Source organism: Phalacrocorax carbo, chromosome 10 (genome assembly GCF_963921805.1).
Source record: "Phalacrocorax carbo chromosome 10, bPhaCar2.1, whole genome shotgun sequence".
NCBI lineage: Eukaryota > Metazoa > Chordata > Aves > Suliformes > Phalacrocoracidae > Phalacrocorax > Phalacrocorax carbo.
In genome coordinates, this window is record NC_087522.1 from 12,861,957 (window position 1) to 12,887,237 (window position 25,281).

The following is a 25,281-nucleotide window of genomic DNA, read 5'->3' on the forward strand; positions in this document are numbered from 1 at the left end:
TTATTTTTAGTATATTTATTTTATCAGGCAGCTTCCCTACCTTGCAATCATGATTTTGAAGGGGAAAGTCTCTAAACAAAGGTTATATTTTGTTCACTTGCCCCTTTTAAGCTAACACACTTTTTGTCTTCAACACTGTAGACCTTATTTTTGATCCACTTCAGTTATTTTTTTTCCATACCAGAAGCAAGCATTTCAAGCTTTATTGTACAATTCAAACAGAAGTGAATGCTTGCAGTGTTTTTAAACCAGAAATACATGCAATTTAGAGAGAACAGTGTGGACTCTTTCTTACCAAGACATCACAAGTACATATTATGAAAATTTTTTTACATTAACTGCAGAAAAACCCCTCCTCATTCCTAAAATTCTCCAATGCAGAGAAGACAGGAGTATGATGGAGTTACAGTACAGATATGAATAATCAGAATAAGTTAATTTCCTTAGTCCACACCCAATAGCCCAATCGTGGTGAAATCTTGTAAAAATAAAACCAACCACTCCCTAAGTAAGTAATTAAAAACCAAAACACCTTAGCTTTCCTTAACTGAATGACAAATTGCCTTTATAAGAGAGCGAGTGACTTGAAGCCAAACCATGGGCATTAATACAGTCAGACTTGCAACTGCGAATATTGGTTTTGAAGTTCATTTGTCTATCATGCTATTTTATGAGGATTAAAATAACATCAGGACAAGAATTCTAAATATCACAGCTAGATAAGATATATATTTGTAGCATCTTATATAAATTGAACAAATTAAAATAATATGATATTAATAGAGGTACTGAGTAGATCTGGGCCCTAAAATAGGTTAGATTTTGTATTTATATCAAAGATTTGAGAGTCAAGCAAAAGCAGTGGCTGAAAGGGGCTCTGGACTTAGAACACGTTTTTTGTTAACAGAAGCAAATTCTCTGTTTCCTTGTATGACAAGAATATGAACCTGCTTACCCACCTACTACAGGACACAGCTTTCTACCTACATTCATGAAATACAGTCTTGGAAGAGTTAACCTTTTGAACTAGATATCTCTGCAATTCTAATCATTCTCCAAAAACAAAACCAGAGCCAAAAATGCTTAGAAGTACTTACTCAAATACTGAGCTGTCATTCTGATCCCCCCATATAAGGATCTCTGTTATAGAACGAATAGTCTCCACCAGCAGGTTGCGGTTGTGATCTGTTACTGTTGTATTTTTAGTCAAAACATGATACATGTACCTACAAGAAAAAATAATTTCAAGTAATACACTATCCTGCCACTTTTACATGTATCATGTTTGTCTTTAGCCACTGAAACAATGTAGACACACACTATGTCCAATCACTGTACAATTTTAAAATCCTAAAATTTCGTTTTAATATTGACACAGAGAGAAAAGTAATTGTTAAACAAAATATGTGACAAACAAAACAAATCCAAAACTAGCCAGGTGAGTTATGAATGCTTATATGTATGTTAACATAGGACTAGAAATTTTGTAACACTTGTCCCATGGTGCTTCTTACGACAACCTAGTCAATTTCTTCGGAAGTATGTTAAAGGCGTGATGAGAAATAGAGAAGCAGGTAGCTGATATGGGGAAGTGCAATTCTGGAAAGAGGTACATGCAGATCTAACTAGAAAAGTTAGACCCCTTCTCTTGTCTGCAGATACATTTTACAGGCTCATGTCAGTTTGATGCTTCAAAATCAGGACTCTCAAAGACCACTCATCTCAGCAAATCTTAAATCATCAGGTCTCTGGCCCTTCAAGCATAGAAATACTGATCACAAAGGTGGCAGTTTCCAGCTTTACTATATCAAAGGGCAAGAGTGTGTCTAGTGAAGTTTTTTTTTTAAAAAAAAATGTACCTATATTACACAGGTGACAGAAAACTAAATAACATTTGAAAGGCTTGTACTCTAAGTCCCAGAATTTTACTCAGTCAAGGAAGCACACTTCTCTTTTTTTCCTCAAATAAGATGTTACATCAAAGATTACTTTCCTTTGTCCTAAAAAAAAAAAAAGGGGGGGGGGGGAAGTAGGGGGGCAAATTCTAATAAAAGCACAAGAATCACCACTGCTTTTCTCCCTCTTTTTGGTTTAGGGTTGTTTTTTTTATTGCTGTTATATAGTAATAAAGAAAAAGGATGGGTGAAAGAAAGATGCACAATTATGGAAGTAGTTAAATAAAAAATATAATCAGAAAAATTTAATGTCATTTTAAAACTGCAAGAGTTTAGATTACTAAACACAGATCATATATTGCTACACTGCAATCTATTGAAAACCAGGAGTAACACCTGAGCATTCAGGATGGTCTGTGCAATATACTCACCAAGTGTTTGGGAAGGAAGACATATTTTTCCATACTATCAACCTTCCCATGAAAAGTGGAGTTAATCAAAACTCCCAGGATCTATTTTTGGGAACACAGCCTGCAGGTCCTGACTCTGGGGCAGCCCATCATTATCATTTAGGATTCCACGGAAGTTTGTTCAGTGATTGAGGTTGAAATTTTAGTATGGTGCAGGAGTTTAGAAGTTCAAGAAGCCAATTTTTAAGCAACAGACCCAAAGACCTTGAGCAGCTATTATATAAAAGATAAAAATACCAATTTTACCAAGCTGCTGTGGGATTCCAGGAAACATGGTGTGTTTTAAAACAAAATTTTGGGGTGTCTAGTTTAAAGTAAGTTTCAGAAGTTTAGGCCAAAACCAGACATGAAATCACATTTCAAAAAAAACAGTATTCCCATCGATTTTATCTATAGTAAGAAACTGAATCACTACAGAGGGCAAACACGCAGCTGGAGACTACAATACCATTTAACTGAACACATATATCGGGCTGCTCCAATTATTTATCAGACTTAGGAAGACAAACCAAGATATTACCTAGTTTCAGAACTTTTTTTTTTAATTGAATTCAAGTAAGGAAAAGGTTTGATCATATTTGCAGTTTACTTAAAATTTGCAAAAGTTTGTTTGGAGAACCTTCTTCAATGACTGCGCTGCTACTTAGCTGGCCAGAGTGTCACAGGACTTGTTACGAGACAATAATCCATCCTCACAAGCCACACAGGAAGCAGAAGCTATTTCAGAGAAGTTTATTATGTCGTTGCAGTAAAATACTATATGCTTGTTGATCTTGATATTGCTTAATCAAATAACTCTGATGTCACTGCGTTGAGCACTGCACAAGGACACCAAGAGGTAAACAACTCTGAGGTTCACAGTTTTAACAAACTTGATATACCGCATGCTCCCTTCCCTCCCTGCCAACATCAGCGATGTGATAAAGCCTGCATCATATCAAGGTTAACCTACCAGGCAGCAGCTGAAAGAGGAACAAAGAGGGAAGAGATGGCAGAAGGGGTGAAAAGAGTTGGATTTCCATACCCTCTCTCTTAAGTAATAGATTTTTTCTCCCTCTTCCCACTGTTTTTTAACTCTCATAATCAATACTCATTTTCCAAATCCGGAAGAGAAACTGCTCAGACTGAAACCATTCTAGGGAAAGTTGATTAATAGCTATCTCCTACAGTCACAACTACCTGGTCACGTGCTGTACTATAACAGAAGTCACTAACAGCAAGTCAAAGAGCACCTGCAAATCCTCTTCAACTAATCTGAGGATCACAGTTCAAGATTCCTTCTATGGAAACTGACAGCATGATGGCTCACAGTGAAGATGGGAGTGTTTAAGCCTGTCCACCTATTAGAATTCCCAGGGCTTTCTAAAAGAGCATACAGCACACAAGCCCTGCAAAAACTTCCCATTATAGCACTATATGTATTATCAGGACAGGGAATCAAAAGACAGAGCAAAAACTAAGCCACTGCTCTGACCGTGCATCAGTTAATGGAACAGTGAACAGCTGAAGAGAGAAGGGAATTAAATCAGAACAGTTCATTCCACAGCAATCTGTATAGTAAGTATTTTTCCTGAGAGTAACTAATACTATGCTACTTCACGTATTTTAACCTATTTATTTGAAGTCACGTATAAATTACTGCATCTGTTGAACATATATTCCTCATTAATAAGTTATATGCAAACTTGGGAATAAAATTTAGTCCAACAGCAGAATTCTGGGAAAGGGAAGCAGTGCAAAGAACTGCTATTACCTCACCTCAGGAGTCTGTGGAACATAGAGCATTACAGAATCAAAAAGCAAGAAATATTTAACAGTCAGGAATACATTAACTCCAAATCAATTCACTTAATAGCAACATTACTGCAAAGTTCCTTGATTTGCTAACACACTGACACACTTAGAGAAAACCTGGATTTCACTGTCAAGCTATTCCTTTATCTACTTACTTGAAAATGAACAAGAAAGCATGCACATACCTGTTTCTCTTACCAGACATGCAACATACCATATCATGAAAATATAAAATACCACACAAAATCAGTATTTTTACATTTACATAAATCCTTAAAGCCTATCTTTAAATGCTCATTACAAAAAGGGTCAAGTTTGCTATCCAAAATGCTAAACGCTCCAAGAGGAGGTTTTTGTCATCTCTCTCTCTGTGTCTGAAGACTGGGTTCCAGCAAAAACCTAACAAAACCCCACAATGCAGGAAGCATCAGAGCACCTGATACCATCAAAACCAGTGGGAGATTTTGCCAGCAACTTCACGAGAGAAACAAAATTCTTAACATTCTTCTGGTAAGAAACCACACTCAAAGGGATAACATAACTCATTAATATAGAAAGTGTGTATTAATGATGTTCCTACTTATTACTTACAAGAACACACTAAAACATAGAAGAGTTTAGGAAGTCAAAGACTCAAATTTTAAAACCCCACACTTAACCATAACACACATCCTTCTTCATGCTGCCTGTAACCATGTAATTACAAATTGTTCTCACAGAGGAAGCTTGATGTATAGCATGAACAGTACTTCGGGAAATGAATCAGCTGTGATCAAGTCTTCAACCATACATATTTATGGACACTACAGCTGACCAAGTCATGATAAATGTTCAACACCCAACACTAATGGTATAAAACCTTTTGTGCAATCAGTATGCAATTAAAATACCAAGTGTAGAAGCAACAATGGGAAACATACTTGAAGGTAACACCAGGGCTATGTAAAATACCTCTTAGAAAAGTATGATAAAAAAATTGCATCTAAAAACAAAGATACTAAGCTTAAGTTCCGAAGACTCACTTTAGCAGGAAAAACAGAGATGATATCAGATGAACTCTTCAGAAATGGTTAAGATATCACCACTTTAATACTGAGAAGAATGACATAAATCCTCTCCATCCATTCCAATGCAAAGTCAATGTTTGTAGACAGATGGGGAAAGAAAATACAGTTATGCTCTCAAGGAGATCTGACTGTGCATCTGCTAAGGTTAGACTATCCTCAACTGGGCAATATGAAAGACTTTTTGGTGCTTTAACCATAGGTCACAGCTCCTAAGGTAAGTAGCTGCAGAAACAGAGTACAGTGACTATCACAGTCAGCAGCTGGAGAAAACTGTAAGAAACCCCGACCAACAACGACACCTGGCTTACGCACAAAAGTAGGCCACAAGAGCAGGAAGAACATGCAGCTCATGAGAAAGCAGCAACTACTTCAAGTTTGTGTAGTAAGGCAGGCTTCCCTAAAACAGCCTTGATGTGTTTGCTTTTAGAACTGGAGGCATATAACAGAGCAGAGGACTATTGAAAGGTAGGGAAAAAAAGTATTATTTTAAACTGCTGGATGCCACCTTTAAGAAGTGGATTTTGGCCTTGTTTCAGACACAATCTCATGTAATAATAAATAAGTCAGACCATTTTCACAAGCAATCACTAACATTGTTCCAGAATATTTAGGCTTTCCCCATTTATTAAGTAATTGACATTCACTCAATTACTAAACAAAGGGCGCTAAAATATCAAGTTCTCTGAAAAATAAGTCAGAAGCAGTCAGGCAATGCATAGCACTGTTTCATAGCCTCTCCAGATACCAATTCAGTGAGGTATTATAAGGCTGGATTAAACTATAACTGTTTTCACCAGACCAAGAGACTGTATCAAAACACTAAATACAGACAGACTCAGGATTTTCCTTTAGCCAATTCATTCTGTGGCACGTTTGCAGAAAGACTGAATAGCAGAAATTCAAAAGCAAGACTCAAAGAAACTGTATTAAAGCTGATGGGGAAGGAAGTTCCAGATCCAACATTTACTGACAAAAAGCAGTAACTCTCTCGGTATTACTAAACAGGTGTATGGCCTACAACTTAGTCTAACTATATATTATGCATATTAAAAAATAAAAATATTCCCATAAGGATAGCCCAGGCTAATTTCACCCTTGTAACATAGCATAATACACCTTTTATAGGCTAAGCTAACCGGTAGTAGCAAGGTTGGTGTGTTCTACTCAACTCATTCACATGGAACGCAATGTGGGTTTTTGATGAATTGAAAAGATGCAATGCAGACAGCTCAGAAGATAGTGAGCTCATCAAGACCAACTTTATTTCATGACCCCAAAATGAAGGTTCTTTGCCCTCTTTCACTCTGTTGCTTTACCTGCTTCAACTGCTACCTTAGAAAAGCCCTAAATTTCACTTTACCACTGGGTAGCTACCTTTGCTGTTGACATCTAGCTAGAAACTGAAATTCATACAGCCTGGCTAAAACACTTAAAATACACATAGTCTAAACCAATCGAAGGTCTTGGCTGTCCTTTACATATTACCATTTTAGATTTTATAATTAAAGAAATCACATGAAAAAAAGCAAACAAACCAAAGCTAGTATTTTAGTAGAGAACTATATGCTTCAATTCTCAGTTAAGTCAAGCACAAGCCACAACACTTATGGGCTAATTGCCTTTTGCTGCAAATCAAACAGGGTATCACTTCTTCTACCCTCTGTGGCCTCAAGACAGCATGTGATCGCATTTTTCTTGCCTAAAAGATTCTAACATCCTACAGTCTCCCCCTCACTAGCCTACTTTTTCTGAACTTAAATTCAATTTCTTCAAATTCCATTATGCCTCAGCATTGTTGCTCTATCTTCAAGTATAATATCAAAACCGGATAGATCTAAAGCTCCACTAGCGCTGAGTTGTACCCAGTGACTACCCCTTGTATGTTAAGTAGAACATTGCAATGATTATATCTGAGCATGACTTCTCCCCTTTTCCTGCAATGCCACATCATGGTGACTTACTAGTCCAACCTACCATGCTTTCAAAATTCCTTTCTGCAGTGCTACTGCCTCATCACTTTTGTACTTATGGACTTGATTTCCCTATCTTTGATAAAAAATAATACATTTCAATTAGTCTTGCTGATTTTGAACATTTTTCCAGTTTGGAGACAAGGACCAGAATCTGTAAGTCATCTTGATAAAGTAATTGCAAGATCTAAATCTTGTACAGGTACATCCTGCTCACTACTGTCAGACCCCATTCATGCCCTCCTTGTAATGTGACTAATCATTGAAAACTACCAGCCACTTATTTCTCAACGAACTATGTATTCACAGAGATTTTATTTAGAATATGCTTCCCTTCTTAATGACCTCTTTTCCTTGTTCAGTAGAAAGAGAAGCTGTAACAGTGGATGTCATTTTTCTCGCAATAGCATAATGCTTAAAATGGAACAGAGAATTTAAAATTGTTTTATCCTTTGCCGTCATTCCAACTGTCCAGTGGCAAAGCTAGAAAGAACTATTCCACCTTCTGCAGTCTGCAGGAATGCAAGATGTCAGACTCCAGGGACTAACGTTACAATTCTCAAGCTTAACAGCTTTACTGTGCCAGCTGCTGAGTCCTCTAACCAGGGTACATCCCCTCGACCTGCAAAACCACCATCCCGACTACCACGAATCACTGCTGACTACCACGATCCCCACGCACACACCTCAGAAGGTCTGTATTGTTTACAGGCTGGGACCAGGCTCCTCACTTCCCCGTCTCGGCCACTACCAGGAAACAAAGTTGTCCCTCAAGAGGAACGTGATACTTCTTGTATTTATCACCTCTTACACTCCACTCCTATGAATGACCCTGTGACATTATTAAAAATCAAACAAACACGTATCGCATGCCACGAGGGTGACATGACATCACGGAACCGCGTCTGCCCTGAAAACATTTTGGGACGAAGAGGCTGATTTCCGTAAGAAAAAGACACCAAGCCCCGCCGCACAGAGAGCCTCCTTCGCCGCTGGTGAATTCCTGCGGGAGCCTTCGGCTGGGGGGAGCTGTGTCAGAGCGCACCGCCGCGGGGAGAGCGAGCGGCCGGGGAGCCTCGCCTGCCGAGCCGCCTCCCTCCGCGCACCCTCTCCTCCGGGACGCCTCCGAGCCGCCCCGGCGCCGCTCCGAGGCAAAACCCTGCCGAGCGGCTCCGCAGGCCGAGCCCGTCCGCCCACGGGCCCCCGCGCCGGCTCCCACGGGCCGAGTCCCCTCACAGCCGCGGAGCGCCGACCGCAGCACAGCTCCCCGCGACAGCCCCCCGGCTCTCCTTCCCCTCGCGGTCGCCCCCGAGCCTGCGGCCGGCGCCGCACTTACTTGAGATGGTCCAAGGAATGGATACTGCGGGCGGCCTTCCCGTGCCCGCCGCCCACCCAGCTGCGGGAGCGGCCGAACATTCTGGCGAAGAAGGTCTTGCTACGGCCGGTGGGGCCCTAGGGCCTCATAGCTCCGCGGGGAAGGGCGGCCGGCCGGGCACCGATCGGGAAGGCGCCCCGACAGCGGCGGCCGGCGGCGCACACCAGCGCCAAGGCGCATGCGCCGGCGGGGCACGCTGGGAAGCGCCGTCCCGCGTCCTGCCCCGGCAGCGCCGCGCGGACTGCGAGTCCCAGCAGGCGGCGGGGCGGGGCGGGGCGGGGCGGGACCCGAGCCCCTGGAGGCCCCGCCTTCGCTCCTGAGGCCGGCAGCGGCGGGCGCCTCTTAGTTCTCAGGAGACCCCGGTTTGCGGAGGTATCTACCGCCGCCCGCCACCGCCCGATGCCTGGCATGGCCCGCCACCGGCGGGGAAACGGGAGAGTCCCCGGGGAGCCCGGAGTTCTCGGCTGTCCTGTCAGGAGCTCCGCAGACAGGCGGAGACAGGCCCCCCACGCCTTCCTCCTCCGAGGGCCGCGCTTCGGCCCTTTTCCTCGGAGCAAACCGAGCGACGCTGCCCGGCAGGCGCCCAGCCCCCCGGGAGCGCCGCGGCTGAGCACGGCGGGCCCCGACGGCCGCCCGCACCTCCGAGGGCTGGAGGACTTGGCGCGGTTTTTTATTTGATTCCTTCCCTCCCTTTGGCAGTTAGGAGTTAGAGCTTGCCGGGTCGTGAGAGGACTGTTAGGTTGGTGGAATAGAAAAGACTAAATTTAGTCTAAACAAAGAATAGCCTTTTGACGTGTGCATATACCTTCCAAATACATTGTAATTTGAGATAATATTTGGACCCTGCCACTTCTTGTCCACCTTCCATAACTCAAAATGCAGCAGTTCTGGTGGGGTCGATTCTGACCGACCGGGGAACAGCACGCCGCAAGATGCAGGGACAGCAGTTCGGCTGCCGACATTCCTCTTGCTAAGGTTTTTCCAATAAGAATTGCACAACTAGCTTTGAATCGGCTTAAAAACTAACTTAGTTAAAGCACAACAAAGAGAACAGGACTATTAATGACTGTCTTGACCTGGATTTAGATTTTTTTTTTTCTTTAACCATATAAATAAAGTAAAAGCCGAAGAGTTTGGCAGCCAGTGTCAAAAAGCCCCCCAAGTTTAAAATCACGCCTTGGATAATACTTAGATACAGGTAAAACCTTGGTCAGCAAAGAAAAGCCCCCGCTGAAGCCAAAAGGAGCCCGGGCCCGCACGGCTGCTGCAGGCGGGCCCTGCCCAGCAACGGGAGAACAGGAACCGACCCCCACAGGTGAGGCGACAGGCGAGCCCTGCCCGCGCCGACCCCCCGGGCTGCCACGGGGCGCTGAGGTGCCCGAGGGAGGCGAGGGCCGGCCATCGCAAGACCCGTCCTGGCCCCGCAGCCCGAGGCGGCCGGCCCTGGGGCCGGCGGAGCCGGACCCACCTGCCGGTGAAGGCGGCAGAGGCGCCGGCAGGGACGGGCGGCGCTGCGCGGGGCCGCGGCGAGGGGGCGGCGCGGGGGTCCTGCCGCGCAGGCCGGGGCTGGCGGGCGCGCTGACGGCGGCAGGTGCTCCGCGCCGACCGCGGCAACGCGCCTGCGGGCTCCTTCCGTAAAGTTTGCGGGCGGGAGGAGGAGGGGAGCCGCGGCGGGACTGCAGCAGCCGGGCTGGAAATGCCCCTGAGGAGCCTCCTGCCAACGGCGGGGCTGCGGCAGCGCCGCTGAAGCCCGCGCTGGCCGCCCGCCTGCCCGCCCGCCCGCCGGGGCGCCTCTTCCTCCGGGGAAGGAAGGGAGCGAGCCGGCCGGCCGCCGCACCCCTGCGGGGCTCGCCTCTTCCCGGAGTCCGGCTCTGGGGTTTTGTCCTTTCCTGCCACCGGGGCTGCGGAGCGCGGTCCTGCGTGCCCCGCTCCCGGCTCCGCCTCTCCCGCCCGCTCCCCCGCGCCGGCCGGGCGGGTCGGTGCCTGCTGCCCCCGCCGCAGCCCCGCACGGCTGCATGCCCGCCGCGGTCTCGGCACGTCTGGATTCGCTGGAGTCCTGGGCCTTCCATGCGCTGCTGGTGCTGCCCTATATGTTTTACGTGGGCTTGTTCTTTGTCAACGTGCTGATCCTGTACTATGCCTTCCTGATGGAGTATATCGTTCTCAATGTAGGCATCGTCTTCCTGCCCGAGGATATGGACCAGGCTCTGGTGGATCTGGGGGTGCTCTCCGACCCCGGCTCTGTGCTCTACGAGACGGACAGCGAGCTGGATGTCTTTGATGGGTACCTGGAGTGACGCCCCGGGGCGCTCCGAAGCCACTGCGGGGTGACGCAGCCCGGCCCGGGGCTGGGACCGGCTGTCCCGGCATGGTCGTAGCTCGGGGGCCGCCGCGGCCCCGGGGCGTCCCCGCTGCGTCTCGGCTCCTTCTGCGCAGCACCCTCCCTGCCCAACGGCCCCCCGCCCTCCCCGGTGCGCAGGGGCGAGCGGGGCCGGGGCGCGCTGCCGCCGGGCCGGGCCGCGGACACGCAGAGCGCTCGCACGGGAAGTAAGTCATTGCCGCGGGCGGTCATTTCTGCGGGGCAGCGGGGCGCCGCTCCCCCGCCCACCCCCTGCCGGCCGCCGTGCCGAGCGGCGGGGGCGGCGGCGGGGCCGGGGCCGGGCACCGCGCCGGGGACGCGCGCACCGCCGCAGCCTCTCGCGGCGCCGAGGGTTGCGGGCAGAGGGCCGCGGCCGGGGCCCCGCGCCCTGCCCTCCGGTGCGCGGCGAGGAGAACGGCCTTCCCCGAGGGCGGGTTATCGCAGTTCTGAGCCACTGCAGCTGTTACGCTGGGTGTTACGTTTGCGGGTGGTCAACAACTTTTCTAATCCGGTCTTGAAAGCAGCTCTGAACGTAAGCGAACACCGAGGCTAATATTTACTAAAATTCAGAGACCATACTTGAGCCAGAAATACGTCTTAATCGGATGCCCTTTAAAACTTCTATCTTGGGTAATAAGAAACCTACCCAGCTCACTGTTCTTCTTATGTTAATCGTAGCACAAGGGTTTGCTCCATCAATGTATTGTAGTTTTGAGCGATACTAAAACTCTGGAAATGTTGTAAAGATTTAGCTTTTTAAGACACTGACATGCAATTGGGAAGAAAATCACTATTTCTAGCTAGGACTTTCTGTGCCAAATGTATGTTAATGAAAACATTCACAGATTAAATTAAAAATGAGTTAGCAAATCTGCCAGTGGAATTTACAGCAATATACTGTCTGTAAATTTGAAAACCAGTTCAGGATACCTTTTTATTTTCTTTTTGAAATAGGAAATTCTGGTGTAAGGTTACAAACATAACCTTGGTGACCATTTTATGCAAATACCATTTAGCATCAACCTATTTTAATCAGTCTTTTAATTAAAAAAAAAAACCTTTCCTGTGGTGTTGTCCTTCATACAGGTTTAAACTTTCTGCTAAATACTTCTATTCAGATTTCATGTAAAGCAATAGTAGCTGATTTTGATCAACAGTTTAGAAGGAAAACTATGGAAATTTTTGATGTGGGAGTAACGCTGATTGCACTTACACAGCTGAACAAAGCTTGGTCAAAGGCACATGGGAGCATAACAAGTGTGTGTGGCGGGAAGAACAGATCTTTGCTGCTGCTGAAGAAATTCCACTGCATATAGTTACTGCAAATGAAAGTGTCCTTGCCAGTGTTTGGTAGTCTACCCCAGGCTGTTGGATTAGAATAACTTCTGCTAGAACAGAAGGTCTGGAACAGAACTAAACTCCCCACAGAATACTGTGGGCTACTTTTGTGCCTGTCTCCTCTCCCTTTTCAGCTGGGCAGAAAACACACATGCTCTGTATTCCAGGAAAGGAATTAATAAAAAGTAACGGAAATTGAAGCAAAATCTTTCATGCAAATAGCCCTACCCATTTTCTTCCCCAAAATACCTTTCCCCAAACCCCAAATCCTATTACTCCAACACTGTCTAATACAGGGATTAAAAATAACTTTTTAATCACTTTTTTGCTGACTAGGATTTGTCATGATGAGTTGCACTGAGTTTTCAGGAAGACCTAAGGAGAATAACAGACATAATTTTCCTCAGTGGATTTTTCCTACTACATGAACACATAGTTTGATAGAGCATAGGGCGTGAGCACAGTTCTGTTCAGTGTACATAAATGGGCTTAAAATTTCCTTCATATTAATAGGATAAGTAGCTCTGCAAACTTTGTGATATTCTAACCATAAAACCATGTCACCACCATGTAGGAATCAAAATGCAGAGGTCTTCACAAAACTCAGAAATAAGTCTCAGTCTATATCTACCTTTGAGGTAATGGAGCTCTGCACAGGTACCAGCTCCAGCCTTGATCCTTTAATTTGGTAGTTGTCCTGTTAGATGGTGGTTTCCACTGAAAATCAAGTCACAAATCCCTAAAGTCAGATCAATTATTAAAGAGCAAAACCTATGCTATTACTGTGCTTCATCTATTTATATATAAAATTGTATTTTTATGTGCAGCAACCAGGCCACAAATTGCATAATTACTTAGCTACCGGGCAAAGACTCAGCATGTCACCATGAAAAGGAATTTGTGTTAATATCCTGGTTACAGGTTTCTTCACTGTTCTGTGCCATTCCTCCTCACCAGTTCCCTAGCAAGGCAGGCAGGGCCCTAATTCAGAGCTGGGTTTTCTGCTTTGGGAGCAGAAGTCAGGCACTGAAAGGGAAGATTTAGATCCCTTTGGTGCCTAGCCTGCAGTGACCCCAGTCCTGTATGAGTGTTAACCCGCACTCTCCATAGGCCTTGGATGGCTCCCCACCCGCCCTGCTCACTTAGACCCAGAAGCACTGAGGGTTCATAAGACACTGCAGGCAGAATGGGTCTCAGTTTTACCAGCAGAGTTGAAAAATACATGGGCATACTCTTTGCATTAAATCCAAGAGGAGTGTTCTTCCTGTGACTCACCAGTGATGACTGAAAGCAACTAAAAACCTATGATTAGCCTTAGCTGAAACTCTGCAGTGTGCTCCCTGCATTTAGAAAGCGATGCCTTGCACCCAGGAGATGAGCGGCACGCAAGACAGGGAAACAAAGGGGGAAATCCCAAGAGGCAGTTCCGCGAAATGTGGAAACGCTAGTTTAGACTTAAAAATAAAAGAGCATGTGGATCAGAAAAGCTGTCTTCTCTCTTGCAGCAACCCCCCAACTTGAATAAACTAGATAGGAGTAAAATGATGTCCAGGTTTCTGAGCATAACTGGTGACAGAGATTGAAGGTAGGCAACTAAGCAGCTCAAAGAAGCTTCCTATCCTATTCAAATGGAGAAATCCATCTGTGTAAACTGAGCAGAATTGAGTTTGCTCATGTAATCTACTGTTTTAGTGTGAGTGTGCCAGGTTCTTTATTACATTTGAAGTCCCCTGGAATAAGGTGATATGACTGTTCTCCTTGTACTTTCTTAAAATCAGATGTGACTCATCACAAAGTACTCTAATCAGAAAGAAAATGAGCAAAAGTAATCAATAATGAAAACTGAATCGGAAATAATGGGTTTATTTAATCTTACAGTCTAAGCATTCCCTATATTTTTTCTTCAACGTGAATTATGATGAATGTCTTCAGTGAGCAGAATCCAGCACTCAAAAACTTGTGACTCAGCACTTCTGCTGAATGCCAGCATCTAAATCCTGACTCAAAGAAATAGCTTTACTCAGTAGCTCAATATAGTGCCAGTTAGAAATGTGGGCTCAGTGTGTATGAGAGACAGCATGGCCCAGTGGAGAGGGAAATAAGCATCCCGGACTCCTTCCTGTGTCTGCCACTGATGTCTTCTGTGAGCTTAACTGATTTGTGCCTCTGTTCCATCTCTCTGAAACAGAGATGCCATGTAAAGTAACAGATCAGGAGAATGTTATCACTAGCAGTGTCAGGATACACATGAACACATCAGAACCCACCTCCTGACTTCTTCCTTTTCAGATTTTGAATCATAAAAACAAGGAGCGCCGTGATCCGTTACTTACTTCACCTTGCCATTTTTCACTATGCTCTTTGCTTGTTTGTAGAAATCTCTATGTAAAAAAAAAAAAAAAGCGGCTTGTTGACTCCATGATACAGACTAGTCGGCTATTCTATATGAGTTATAGTAACAACAGGATGAAAAGCAATAGCTGTGATTTTTAGAACCGTGTTTTGAATTCTTAGATGTTATTAAAATTAGAAGTTGAGTGCTCAAACTCATCTGATATCTCTGCTTTAAAGAGGCTTCTGTGCTTTGACTCTTCTTAACAGGAATTACATCCTAGATGGAAGGAGGACAAAATCATAGTTAACTGATGAACTGTGCATGCAGACTCATCAATCACAGTCATGGATTTTCTACCAAATACATTCATTTGTATAATTCAAAGAGAAGAGGCAGATTCTTAAAAAGTTTTCCAGAAGCTGCTGTTAATAACATGAATTAAAATGAGGCATAGAAACTAAAGAGACATTCAATTTAGGATAGAAATAGTTCAGGCCTGAGTATTTCATGTGCTAAAAGCCCCAGTCACAAGTGATCTTAAAGACTAATTAAAAAAAAAATTCTGTCGTTCTTCCCTACAAAAACGAAACTTACTGTTATCAACTTGCTTCAATAGGTGACAAGAGCCAATTATTAGTTTTAAGCTGTCCAAGGAATGAAGAAAAAAATCCAATTTAATTCTTCATGTTTGTTTCCTCTGGAGGAGGGGCAAAGTGACACTGTAGTTCAGCTAGCAACTAGCAATCCTAAACTAGAAGAAAAGAATAATTTGTTTAGAGGCATCTAGTTTGTATATTTAGCCAGTCCAATTCTTTGCATTTGTCCCCTCGTAGTGATTCTAGATTATATGGAGTACAATTGTCCCAAAGAATTAAACAGTACACAGAAGTGGCTAAATCTTTCCATTCCTGCAGGGAAACTGTCAAACTGTCTTTCTTTTCCCAGCTCAGTTTTGGTAGTTTGGCCACAGACTGGGGAAAAAAACTAGCTGAATAGTTTGAATGATGCTCTCTGAGGACACAAACATGTTTCTAATGTATGTGATAAAAAGGGTAAAGACTCATAGCAGCCATATGCAGAAAATAACGGTATGATGGAAAATGATGATGTGCACCAAAGGATCTATTGCTGGGTAAAGCTCTTCTTCAGTTAATAGAATTAAGGCTATGTACTCTTTAGAGGGCCAGAAAAAAAGACCTGAGGCTCGCTCACACAGTAGAACCCAAATAGACCATGAGATCTGAAACACACTCTTGCAGAAGGTCAGGAAACAGAAAGCAGACAATGTCAGGATATGAAACTGAGTCACTATGTTTCCTTTGGTCCAGGCTGAATTGTGAAGAACAGTAACTTCACAGACAGAATTAACAAAAATATCATGACTGAGTTTCTTATAGTGCTAGAGTTATGCTGTAATAGCCATAATGTTAAATGTTTATGGGTATCATTTAGGCTATTGGGAGACTGTAGCTCTGAGACTTTAAAAATATGTGCTACCTTTTCATTTTCCATTGTTTTTTGAAATTCTTGAAATTTTCTGTTAAAATTAGGTTCACATGAAATTTGAAGGGCAGGCTTTTAATCAGCTGAATAGAAAGGCAAGATGAAATATCCTGGCCAATTTTATCATTCACAACCCATTTAATATCTGCTACTACAAATTATAGTCTTGGACTAGCAGCCCTATAGCAATATTTGAAATTTCCATTAGACAGCTTTATACTTTACTTTGGAGCCCCAATACATTTTGCTGTGCTATTTTTAAGTCAGCCTAGGACATGGTTTACAATGCAGAGTATTGGCAATCTCCCTTTGACTTGGAAAGCAATGAGATAAACACCAAATGAGTAACCTGTTAGAGCTGCTGTTGCCCCTTTTCTTGTTAGTTTCAGAGACAGGATTTTAAGCCTGTGATTACTGTTAGCAGGGTAGTGTAGCTGATAGATGTTTGACAGAAATACCTCACTGGACACAAAAGTGCTTCTTGTTTCCGACCTAGCATCTACAGTAAGCGGCACACAAGAACATACGAAATGTCCTGCTGAGTCAGACCATGATCACCCAGCCCTGTGTGTTCTGCTTTGGACAGGGGCAGGGGGTGCTCTCTGGGAGAGCACATGACCCTTACCAAAATCTGCAGTCTGTTCTCTTTGTACTTTCCAGAATCCACAAGGGTAGAATGAAGGATGTTAGCGGGCACATTGCTGTCCAGCCTTTTAGCAAGTGTTTTCCAAACCCGCCACCTTTTGCCTACTCAATATTATGAAATCCTCCTGGATTTACTTGCTATCAGTACAGCATCTGAATACCTGAAAGAGCTTATTTTCTGCAGTCTTGAAGATGTCTCTGTTCACTCTCTTCTCTGGGTCACTAATGGTGATGTTGAATAAAAATTGGTCCCTGGTATACCCTGCTTCTGACTTTACTACCAGGCCTTATTCTTTGCTTCCAATCTTTTGATCTGCTTTCAGTCCATAGAAGAACCTTTCCCTGTCAACCTGTTTGCTTTCGGCTTCCTGTAACACCTTTGTTAATGATACCATATTCCTTAGTCTGTCCATGCTCATGTAGAACATGTGACCATTGCATTTTATACTTCATTCATACTCCTTGTAGATTCTGTTATGCCTTCTGCACCTGAAATGGTGGCAGCCCTCCTGCTTCAGGACGTCGTGTGCCAGACAACCTGACATACGGTCTGCTGAGCCTCCGCTCCAAACACTGAAAGTGAAGAACAGGAGAGAGGCTGTGTATTTCCCTGCAGCCCAGCAAGAGCCTTTTCATAGAGCTCCATGCTTAGAGCAGATCTGTTAGCAGGTCTGTATCACAGACTCCCTTCCCATCGTACAACTGGATTAGCACCTCTACTATGTAGAGCCTTTCTGCGCTGCACAGGGGGCCTCTAATACCTATAGAGGGGGAGGAGGGAAGAGCTGTCTTTCCAGAGACTTGCTCCACACAGTGAGGGGGGTCTCCTGAGCTGCAGGCAGCCTGTGGACCTGCTCATGGTCCTCTGTACTTCAGCTCTTCTTCGACACAGATTCATCCCCAGACAATCATCCCCTCTCAGAGCTGCACCAGTCTACAGTATGTTAGTCATCTTTAAGATCACAAGACCAAATGGATACAGTCACTAGTGCCCAGCACCCTCATAATCCACAGCTCTGGTTCCTCTTGAAGAAGGCTTTTCAGGCCTTGTGTTTACATCTGATAATAGTAAAAAAAAAATCACCTCTTAATAGCTGTCGGATACTTTGATCCAGTCAAGGCAAATCAGATAAGCTGGGATAAAACAACATAATATTAATTTGTTGATGTCAGTAAGACCAAGAAGTTACCCCAACATGTTATTTAACTCAGTAACTACTCTCCAGTGGATCCAAAATGATTTGAACAAAATAACTCTAAAGAAAAAAAAAGAGAAAGTGACCAAAATCAGAGGCTACGTCAAATGTAGGCAATACATAATTAAAAGAATTATAAAAAAAAAAAACCCTAAACATTCTAATGAACAGTATGTGCTTAAGAAAATGTAGCCAGTTCAAAACTCAGTTCTAATAGGTAGGACTAATGATATCAAACCTAGCATAAAACAGGCTATCCCACTGTATGTACTGGTTGTACTCTTAAGAGCAACCCTTACTAACTGACCTGATAGACCGTGGTCAACAGCTTTATCTCATACCCCTCACACCAATATCATCATGCCTCTGTTAAAATTATACCAAGGACTAGCGACCTTTGACATTAACAGAAACTGTTACATTGATTTCTCTGAAAGGTTGTTCAGGCCTTTACTTCTCAAAGAATTATTACCCACAGTCACAAAAAGTTTTGATTTTTTAATTCTTTTTTTTTAAAGAAGTCAATGGCCTGGTGCTATATCTAATGTACTGTCGTGGTTTAGCCGGCAACTCAGCCTCACAGAGTCGCTTGCTCACTCCCCCACCGGTGGGACGGAGGAGAGAATCAGAAAGGTAAAGCTCATGACTTTGCTGTTCATTTTGGGTCTAGAGAGTTACTCTGTATTTTTGTGTTTTCTTTTAAACAGATTTATTAAACACTTGAAATGGATTATAACCAGGTTAATGGATCAAGTCACGGAAAGAAACTATACTCCGAAATGTGGAGATGAAAAGAAAGACAAGGGGATAAGAAGAAGAGTTGTCACGAGATCTTGTGAGTTGTGACTTTTCTCCATGCTCATTGCCTCTTGGGTGTGCACTAACTGCAGTGATTCATGCACCATACTGGGCTTCCATAGGTAATTCTGGGATGGACTGTATGGACAAATAATATAAGCTATGTTCTATTGTAACAGCAAATCATGATGTTACGCAGATTTGATAAACTTCTGAATAAATACCATGTCACTTGAATGGACACGCTCTACATACTGCTTAAGCAAGTTTTACAATCACACATTGAAAACTTTACCAGCCAGTAGTTCAAAGACAGTGCTCTCTCAGGGGAAAATATGCAGGAGTGACTGCAAGGAGATTCTGTTCAGGGCAGTATTACGGCAAGAACCGTGCTAGTAAGATATTTTATTCAAATTGTGTGTTTTGAAATAGATCAGAGAGTGAATTTTATATAAGTCAGGTAGATTCATTATCTCACACAAGATACTTTGCAGATTGTTTAAGCTCATGTTCCTATGTACAGATGTGAAAGCAATACAATAAAGACTGACCTTTTCCATGAAAAAGTAAGCAGTCATTTGTTGGAGTTGTTCTTTTTCAATTTGTTCTTCAGTTGTGCTAATTCAGTTGAAAATAATTGAATTATGCTTTCCAGGAAATTCCAGTTTTCCTACACGTACCTACAAGTAGTTCCAGATTGTGGCCATGGCCAGCACGTAAGAAATCCTTTTCGTGAACAACTGCTTAAAAATTCAGACCTGAACTAAAACACCAGGAACTGCACACCGTGGGGGTGGGGGAGGAACCCACATGTTACTGAGGGCAGGTGTTGTGCTGGTTTTGTCTTATTCTCATATTTTTTAGAAATTTTTTGTAACTGTGCAGTTGTTAAGCCAAGTTGATATACCAAGAACATTTCAGATAAAGCAGAACTGAAAACATTTCTCCTGAACTCTGTCCATGCATTATGTCTGTCCTCTGCAGTCTGTGTCTCTACCATCTGCTCCTAGCTCAGGCTTTCAGATACAGACAGATGGTGTCATGAGAGTCTCTTGACAGCCAGTATGAGGGACCAGAGGGTGACAAAGAAACTTGCATATCAAACTCTTGTTCCCTAATACTCTCAGTGTGTTGCACTCAAATGGCATTTTTTAACTCCTGGTGCAGTAGAAGTTAGCTCCCTGTCCCCAACATTCTGTGCCCTAAATACAGTTTTCAGCTGCTCCTGCAAAAGGTGGAGCACTGTCATTGAACTAAATAGCTTTTCTCCAAGATAGGTTCCGTCAGATACAGTCTGGGGCCTTAAAACACTGACAAGTGCTTTGTTCCATACAATCCGTGGCCTGCAATTCAGGGATGGTGTCACTTAGGACACAATATTCTAACACATAACGATACACTTAGGGAACTAAATCTCCATTTAGGCACCTATATAAAGAATAGCCAAGCTTACAAACTTGTTGAGCTTGTGCTCATATGCCCATTTGGAACTATCACAAGACAGGCTGGATTTTGCTACTGAAGGTGGCATTCCTTCTGCCTATATAGTTAGAAATTCATACTGTTCACAGAGATGGCTCACACTAACTTTTCAGGGTCACATGTATGCCGTTTTAAGAACATGGTTCAGTTTGCCATTATAGGTACTTATTGCAGCATCTGCTAGTTTGTATCATTTCACTGCAGTGGACACCACATGATACACAGATCAAGCAATACAAATTCCACCAGTTAATTCACTGTGGAGATTCTGCATCTTAGATTAAGATGCTGATTTCTCAGAACAGCTCAGCTTCATACATTTAAAGGATGGGGGGAGTACTCAGATTACAGGATCTGACTACCATCATAACACAAGCCATAGCACTTTAACAGGGCTTCTTTGACAACAAAAAGAGGATGGACGTGAAGACAGTAGCATTTTTCTCATCCTAAAAGATTTTTTAGAACACAGATTTGATCTGAACAGCTTTTTCAAGGTAGCCAGTGAATTCAGTCCTCTATAGAAAAGGCACTCATTTGTCAAAAGCATTTTGGATAAGCTTTGTGCCAGTATCCAGACTTTGAACCCTGATGAATTTTAGAACTGCAGAAAGTCTGACAGGATGACAACAACATTTTGCTGTTATAACCAGGCAGCTTCAGTCAGGACTTTTATATCTTCTAATTCTAGACTTAGAGTCTGTCAGGTGGCATTGTGTCATGGTTTTAGCTGGAATAGAGTTAATTTTCTTCACTGGCATAGTGCTGTGCTTTGGACTTAGTATGAAAACAACGTTGATAACATGCTGATGTTTTGGTTGTTGCTGGGTAGTGCTTATAGTAGTCAAGGACTCTTCTAGCTTCCCATGCTCTGCCGGGTGCACAAGGAGTCAGGAGGGGAGGGGGCACAGCTAAGACAGCGGATCCAAACTTGCCAAAGGGATATTCCATATTATATGATGTCATGCCCAGTATGTTAACTGGGGGGAGCTGGCCGGGGACAGGCAGCAATCACGGCTCAGGGACCAGCAGCATCGGTCAATGAGTGGTGAGCAGTTGCATCACTTGTATTTTTTTTTCCAGGCTTCATTTCTCTTTCTTGTTATTTTCCTTTTTATTATGTTATTATCATCATAATAATTATTATCATTACCATTATTACGATTACTATTTTATTTTAATTATTAAACTGTTCTCATCTCAACCCATGAGTTTTCTTGCTTTTGCTCTTCCAATTCTCTCCCCCAGCCCACAGGAAGAGAGCAGGCAGCTGCACAGTGTTTAGTTGCCAACTGGGGCTAAACCACAACACATTGCAGGATCCCATTGTCTGTTAAGAAAGAATTATTTCTCCCTTTCCAGACCACCAAACTGGTAAGTGCCAGCAGGACCAACCTGTCTCCCTTACACGCAGTGCTTTCCAATAACCTACAATATGAAGCCCTGAGCATGTTGTTATGTTGAGAAGGCAGCAGAGGTTTCATCGCCTTTCCAAGAGAAAAATCAAAATACAGGTACTACAAGCTACTGTAAAAAGTAATACTTTTATTAATACTTTAAAAAGATCTATAAAGACAAGCAAAACACTGTATCACAATTTACAATCTGTACATTATAAACTACATCTCTTACTAACTCAGAGCAAGAGGGCAGCAGTATACCCAACATGGACTGATAAATCCAGACTGGGTCCTGTAACCATCGGCTGTGTAATACTTAACACATCCTCAGATTCAGTCATAGTGAAGTGTAGCTGCAGAATATATCCATAAAGGGGCAGTTGTCATCCAAAGCTTAGTTAAGGGAAGGCAAGCCAAGGGCTCACCATAGATCTGCATGGCTGGAGTGCTGCAGGCTGATGGGAACATCACACAGGATTTGGCTCAAATTACCTCCCTTTCAGGCAGCTGAAAGACAGGAATGTAAATGAGATTTTTTTTTTCCCCCGTTACTCTGGCTAGAGTTTGGCTAGAGAGAACCATGCAGATAGTTAAGAAACATACCACTTTCTAGTAACAATCATATTCTCCATGGTGTTTTTCTACCTTACTCTCTTGTACTATTACCCTAAAATACTAGGTATGGTTCCCTGCTCTCCTTTGATTAACAGAAACAACAAACCTGACCTTCTTTCTTTCTTCAGTTTGTCCACCCTCCACCCTGCTGTCAAGATTCTGCAGGCACTGAAACTTCAGCAGAGAAGTATAATTTGCTGGAAAGAACGTAAAGATTGGGGCTTTGAGCTCTTTAAATTGGGGACTTTTTAAAAACCAAGTAGCAGAGCATTTGAGAGGTTTGTTGAAGACACTAGTTTGCATAGATGCTTGGGTCAGTACTGTCAGTGCTTCCTCGCAGAAGAAATTTCAAGGAGGTTGTTGAGTTAACCCTGAGCTAACCATGAAGTAGAGACCTCCCTTCCCAATTTGTGGCATGTCAAATATTCCAAGCTTTTTCCATCCCTTTTTGGTTTTCTGTCTCCAGACTGTATCTGGCCAGGGAGCCAGAATGCTAGTCCTGACAATTGTCTTGGTATGATTTTAAGTTCCCTCCATGTTCACAGAGCTGAAATAGAAGAAGAAAAGAGAAAAAAGCATAAAGGATATGATAGTTTTGCTATTGCAGTCAACAGGACTGGTATTTGGCCCACATATCACTGAGGCCAGCAGCGCAGACACACGATAGCACTTTGAAAAATGTTACAGTGTGTCATTGCCTAGTTTTTTACAACTCTGTAATAGAAGGCCACATAAACCACACACAGTAGTGATTTCACTGTCAAGTATAAAAAGGACGCTTGTACATTTATGCTGCCACCTGCAAGTGAGAAACTAAATCACAATGCAGGTATATGAATGAAGAAAAAAAGTTTAAAGTTCTCATTTGAGACAGGAGCTTCAAAAGCTTTGAAGATTGTCACTTCAAGGATTTTTGTGCAATTAACTGAAGCTCTTTGTATGCATTTGGATTTCTTCAATAATGTCAGAAAAAAATCCTTAATAGTTTTCTAGTTTTAATTAATTTCTTGTCTTTACTTCTTTTTTCCTAATCTTTTTGAAAGATTCTATAACAAGTGATAGCAAATATCTTTCCATCCCTTAAGACAGCATTGGTGATTAGCATCAAGGAAAGAGCCACTTCTGCATTCTCGTTGATAGTCTGATACTGTGAGACTGTTTTCTAAGACTGATCATTCTTATTTATGCTCCTGATCCTAATGCTTCAAATCAGTCCAGACAGATGGGTAAAATCTGTAACGTTGAGGTTTGGAAGTCCAAAATCATCAAACCAAATTTGATTGCAGTCACCACTGTTACCATGAAACAATTAGGTTTGACCTGTCACTGTTTCAGATGTTGCAGGTCCAGCAGCTTGCAGTCTACTTGATGAATCGATGATGGAATTTTATAATGTCAATATCCTGGTAATTCCTGGTCATCTTTAACGGTGATCACAATATCCAGATGCTCTTTTCATCTTTGAAACTTGATGCTGCTTAACTCTTCATCACTTCAGTAGAAACACAACTGGGTCCTTGAATAGCATTTTTAAATTTTTTAGATAGCCCTTAAAAAAATTGAACTCCATCATTCACCCACTTCAAGCATTGCTCAAGCTTAAATGCGACTCTTTTCATTTTGCCACTGTCGTGAACATCAGCCACCAATTCATAAAGGAGCAAGAGGATAGGAAGATACAGAGGATGCCTTCCTCTCTTTTTTATGTTACCTGTGAAATGATGCAAAGAGAATATTAGATGTATGCCCATCAGCTTAATCACCATCAACACCACCAAAACCATATATATGATGTGCTCTGAAAAGAGACAACAGTGGCTGGTAGATGCTGGATGTTTCAAGTTTGTGAGACAGAATCCAGGCTTCCTGCTGCTACTAATCCTCAGTGCTTAGGAAGACGAATGTTTCCTGACGTACTCAGATACTGTACTGATGTGGTAACTGGTGCCACAGGCATGTGCTGCAAATTGGAGAGAACAGCAGTGGAGGGAGATGCAAAGGGTTGTTTATGTACAGCTGCATTAAACAGATCTTTTGCTTGGTGTGAAAGCTGACCAGTGTCCAAGAATCACTGACTTTCACAGAGCGGAGTTCTCTGCCACTGACTGCCATTGCTCTGTGTCCAGAGGAAAACCGAGGTCATTTGGGAGCTGATCTACATATTCAGAGACCCTTATCGCATGCTCCCCTTGAACAACAGACACAGAAGGCTAGAGAAAGCTTTGCTCTTGTAAGGTTTCCTGGAAGTGTTCATATCCCTAATGTCTTCTTTCCCAAGTAGGTATTTTTATTCAACAAGGCAAAGAGTTAGTTGTACTGTAGGCTAGTAAGGATCACTAGTTTTTCACTGCTGCTGTATAAAGCTAGTCTGTGAAGCTGGTATGGCACCTGACTCTTCCACAACCTGTAACCTGATCAGTGCCACATATATAGCCCAGGCTACATCTGGTGATTAGTGCACTGAGTGCAAGAATCATGCAAAAGCTTGGCTCACTGCATGGTTTAGGGAGCCACTGGCAACTGCAACTGCTGCCAGGACCATTCAAACCACAGCTCAAGCAGCTGGCAATCACTCTGCAATGTTGGGGGTTTTTTGCCATGTGAAAGAAAGCTGGAGAACATCTGGCATCTGGCTTGACTCTGGCTTCTCATTCTTCACTGGGATCATTTCACTGATGCATCCTGCATCAGTTTTTTTAAGAGCAAGAAGCAGCACATGGCAGAAAACTGGGAGCAGAAATCCTACATAAAACCCTAACTTTCCATGCCTGCTACAGCTCCTTCAGTCCAGGAGCACCAAGGCAGTCAGATCCTGGTGATCTTCAGCAAACTGTTAGCAAATTGGTAATGATGCATTTATTTCAAGGATCCTTGAAACTGTGCAGGCAGAATCAATGAAGTAGAAGTGGCTGCCAGTGGCTAAACCACACGAAACAGGCTGAGAACAAGGAATGTAGGAACCAATGGTTTGCTCTGAGTACAGTATAGGGACAGCTTCATAGTGAGACAAGGAGCTATTGAGGATTTGTATTAAACAAA

At 43.2% G+C, this 25,281-nt stretch overlaps 3 protein-coding genes across 9 annotated transcripts in view; 1 reads left to right on the forward strand and 2 right to left on the reverse strand.

The window, feature by feature from the left end:
• Positions 1–8,759, reverse strand: part of CLEC16A (C-type lectin domain containing 16A) — a 94,984-nt gene extending 86,225 nt beyond the window's left edge. For 3 of the 4 annotated variants that reach the window (XM_064461902.1, XM_064461904.1, XM_064461903.1), the window contains exons 1-2: positions 8,533–8,758; positions 1,098–1,226 (exon numbers count right to left, since the gene is read on the reverse strand). In XM_064461902.1, the coding sequence (XP_064317972.1) occupies positions 1,098–1,226; positions 8,533–8,612 (209 nt within the window). In that variant the 5' untranslated portion in view covers positions 8,613–8,758. Of the gene's footprint in view, positions 1–1,097; positions 1,227–8,532 lie in introns of all 4 variants that reach the window. The other variant, XM_064461901.1, reaches the window with a different exon arrangement.
• Positions 8,760–10,278: 1,519 nt separating this feature from the next.
• DEXI (Dexi homolog) lies at positions 10,279–19,375 on the forward strand. Its single transcript, XM_064461905.1, has 2 exons — positions 10,279–11,118; positions 18,655–19,375. Exon 1 carries the CDS (start codon positions 10,587–10,589, stop codon positions 10,866–10,868), a length of 282 nt encoding a protein of 93 aa, XP_064317975.1. The 5' UTR covers positions 10,279–10,586; the 3' UTR covers positions 10,869–11,118; positions 18,655–19,375.
• Positions 19,376–21,752: 2,377 nt separating this feature from the next.
• Positions 21,753–25,281, reverse strand: part of CIITA (class II major histocompatibility complex transactivator) — a 34,232-nt gene continuing 30,703 nt past the window's right edge. For all 4 annotated transcript variants that reach the window (XM_064461910.1, XM_064461908.1, XM_064461906.1 and 1 more), the window contains one exon: positions 21,753–23,953. The gene's annotated coding sequence lies outside the window, so the exon portion shown is untranslated. The remainder of the gene's footprint in view (positions 23,954–25,281) is intronic.

Excerpts from the sequence above, each read along its gene's own strand:
- DEXI (XM_064461905.1), top strand. The coding sequence starts at position 10,587 with ATGCCCGCCGCGGTCTCGGCACGTCTGGATTCGCTGGAGTCCTGGGCC.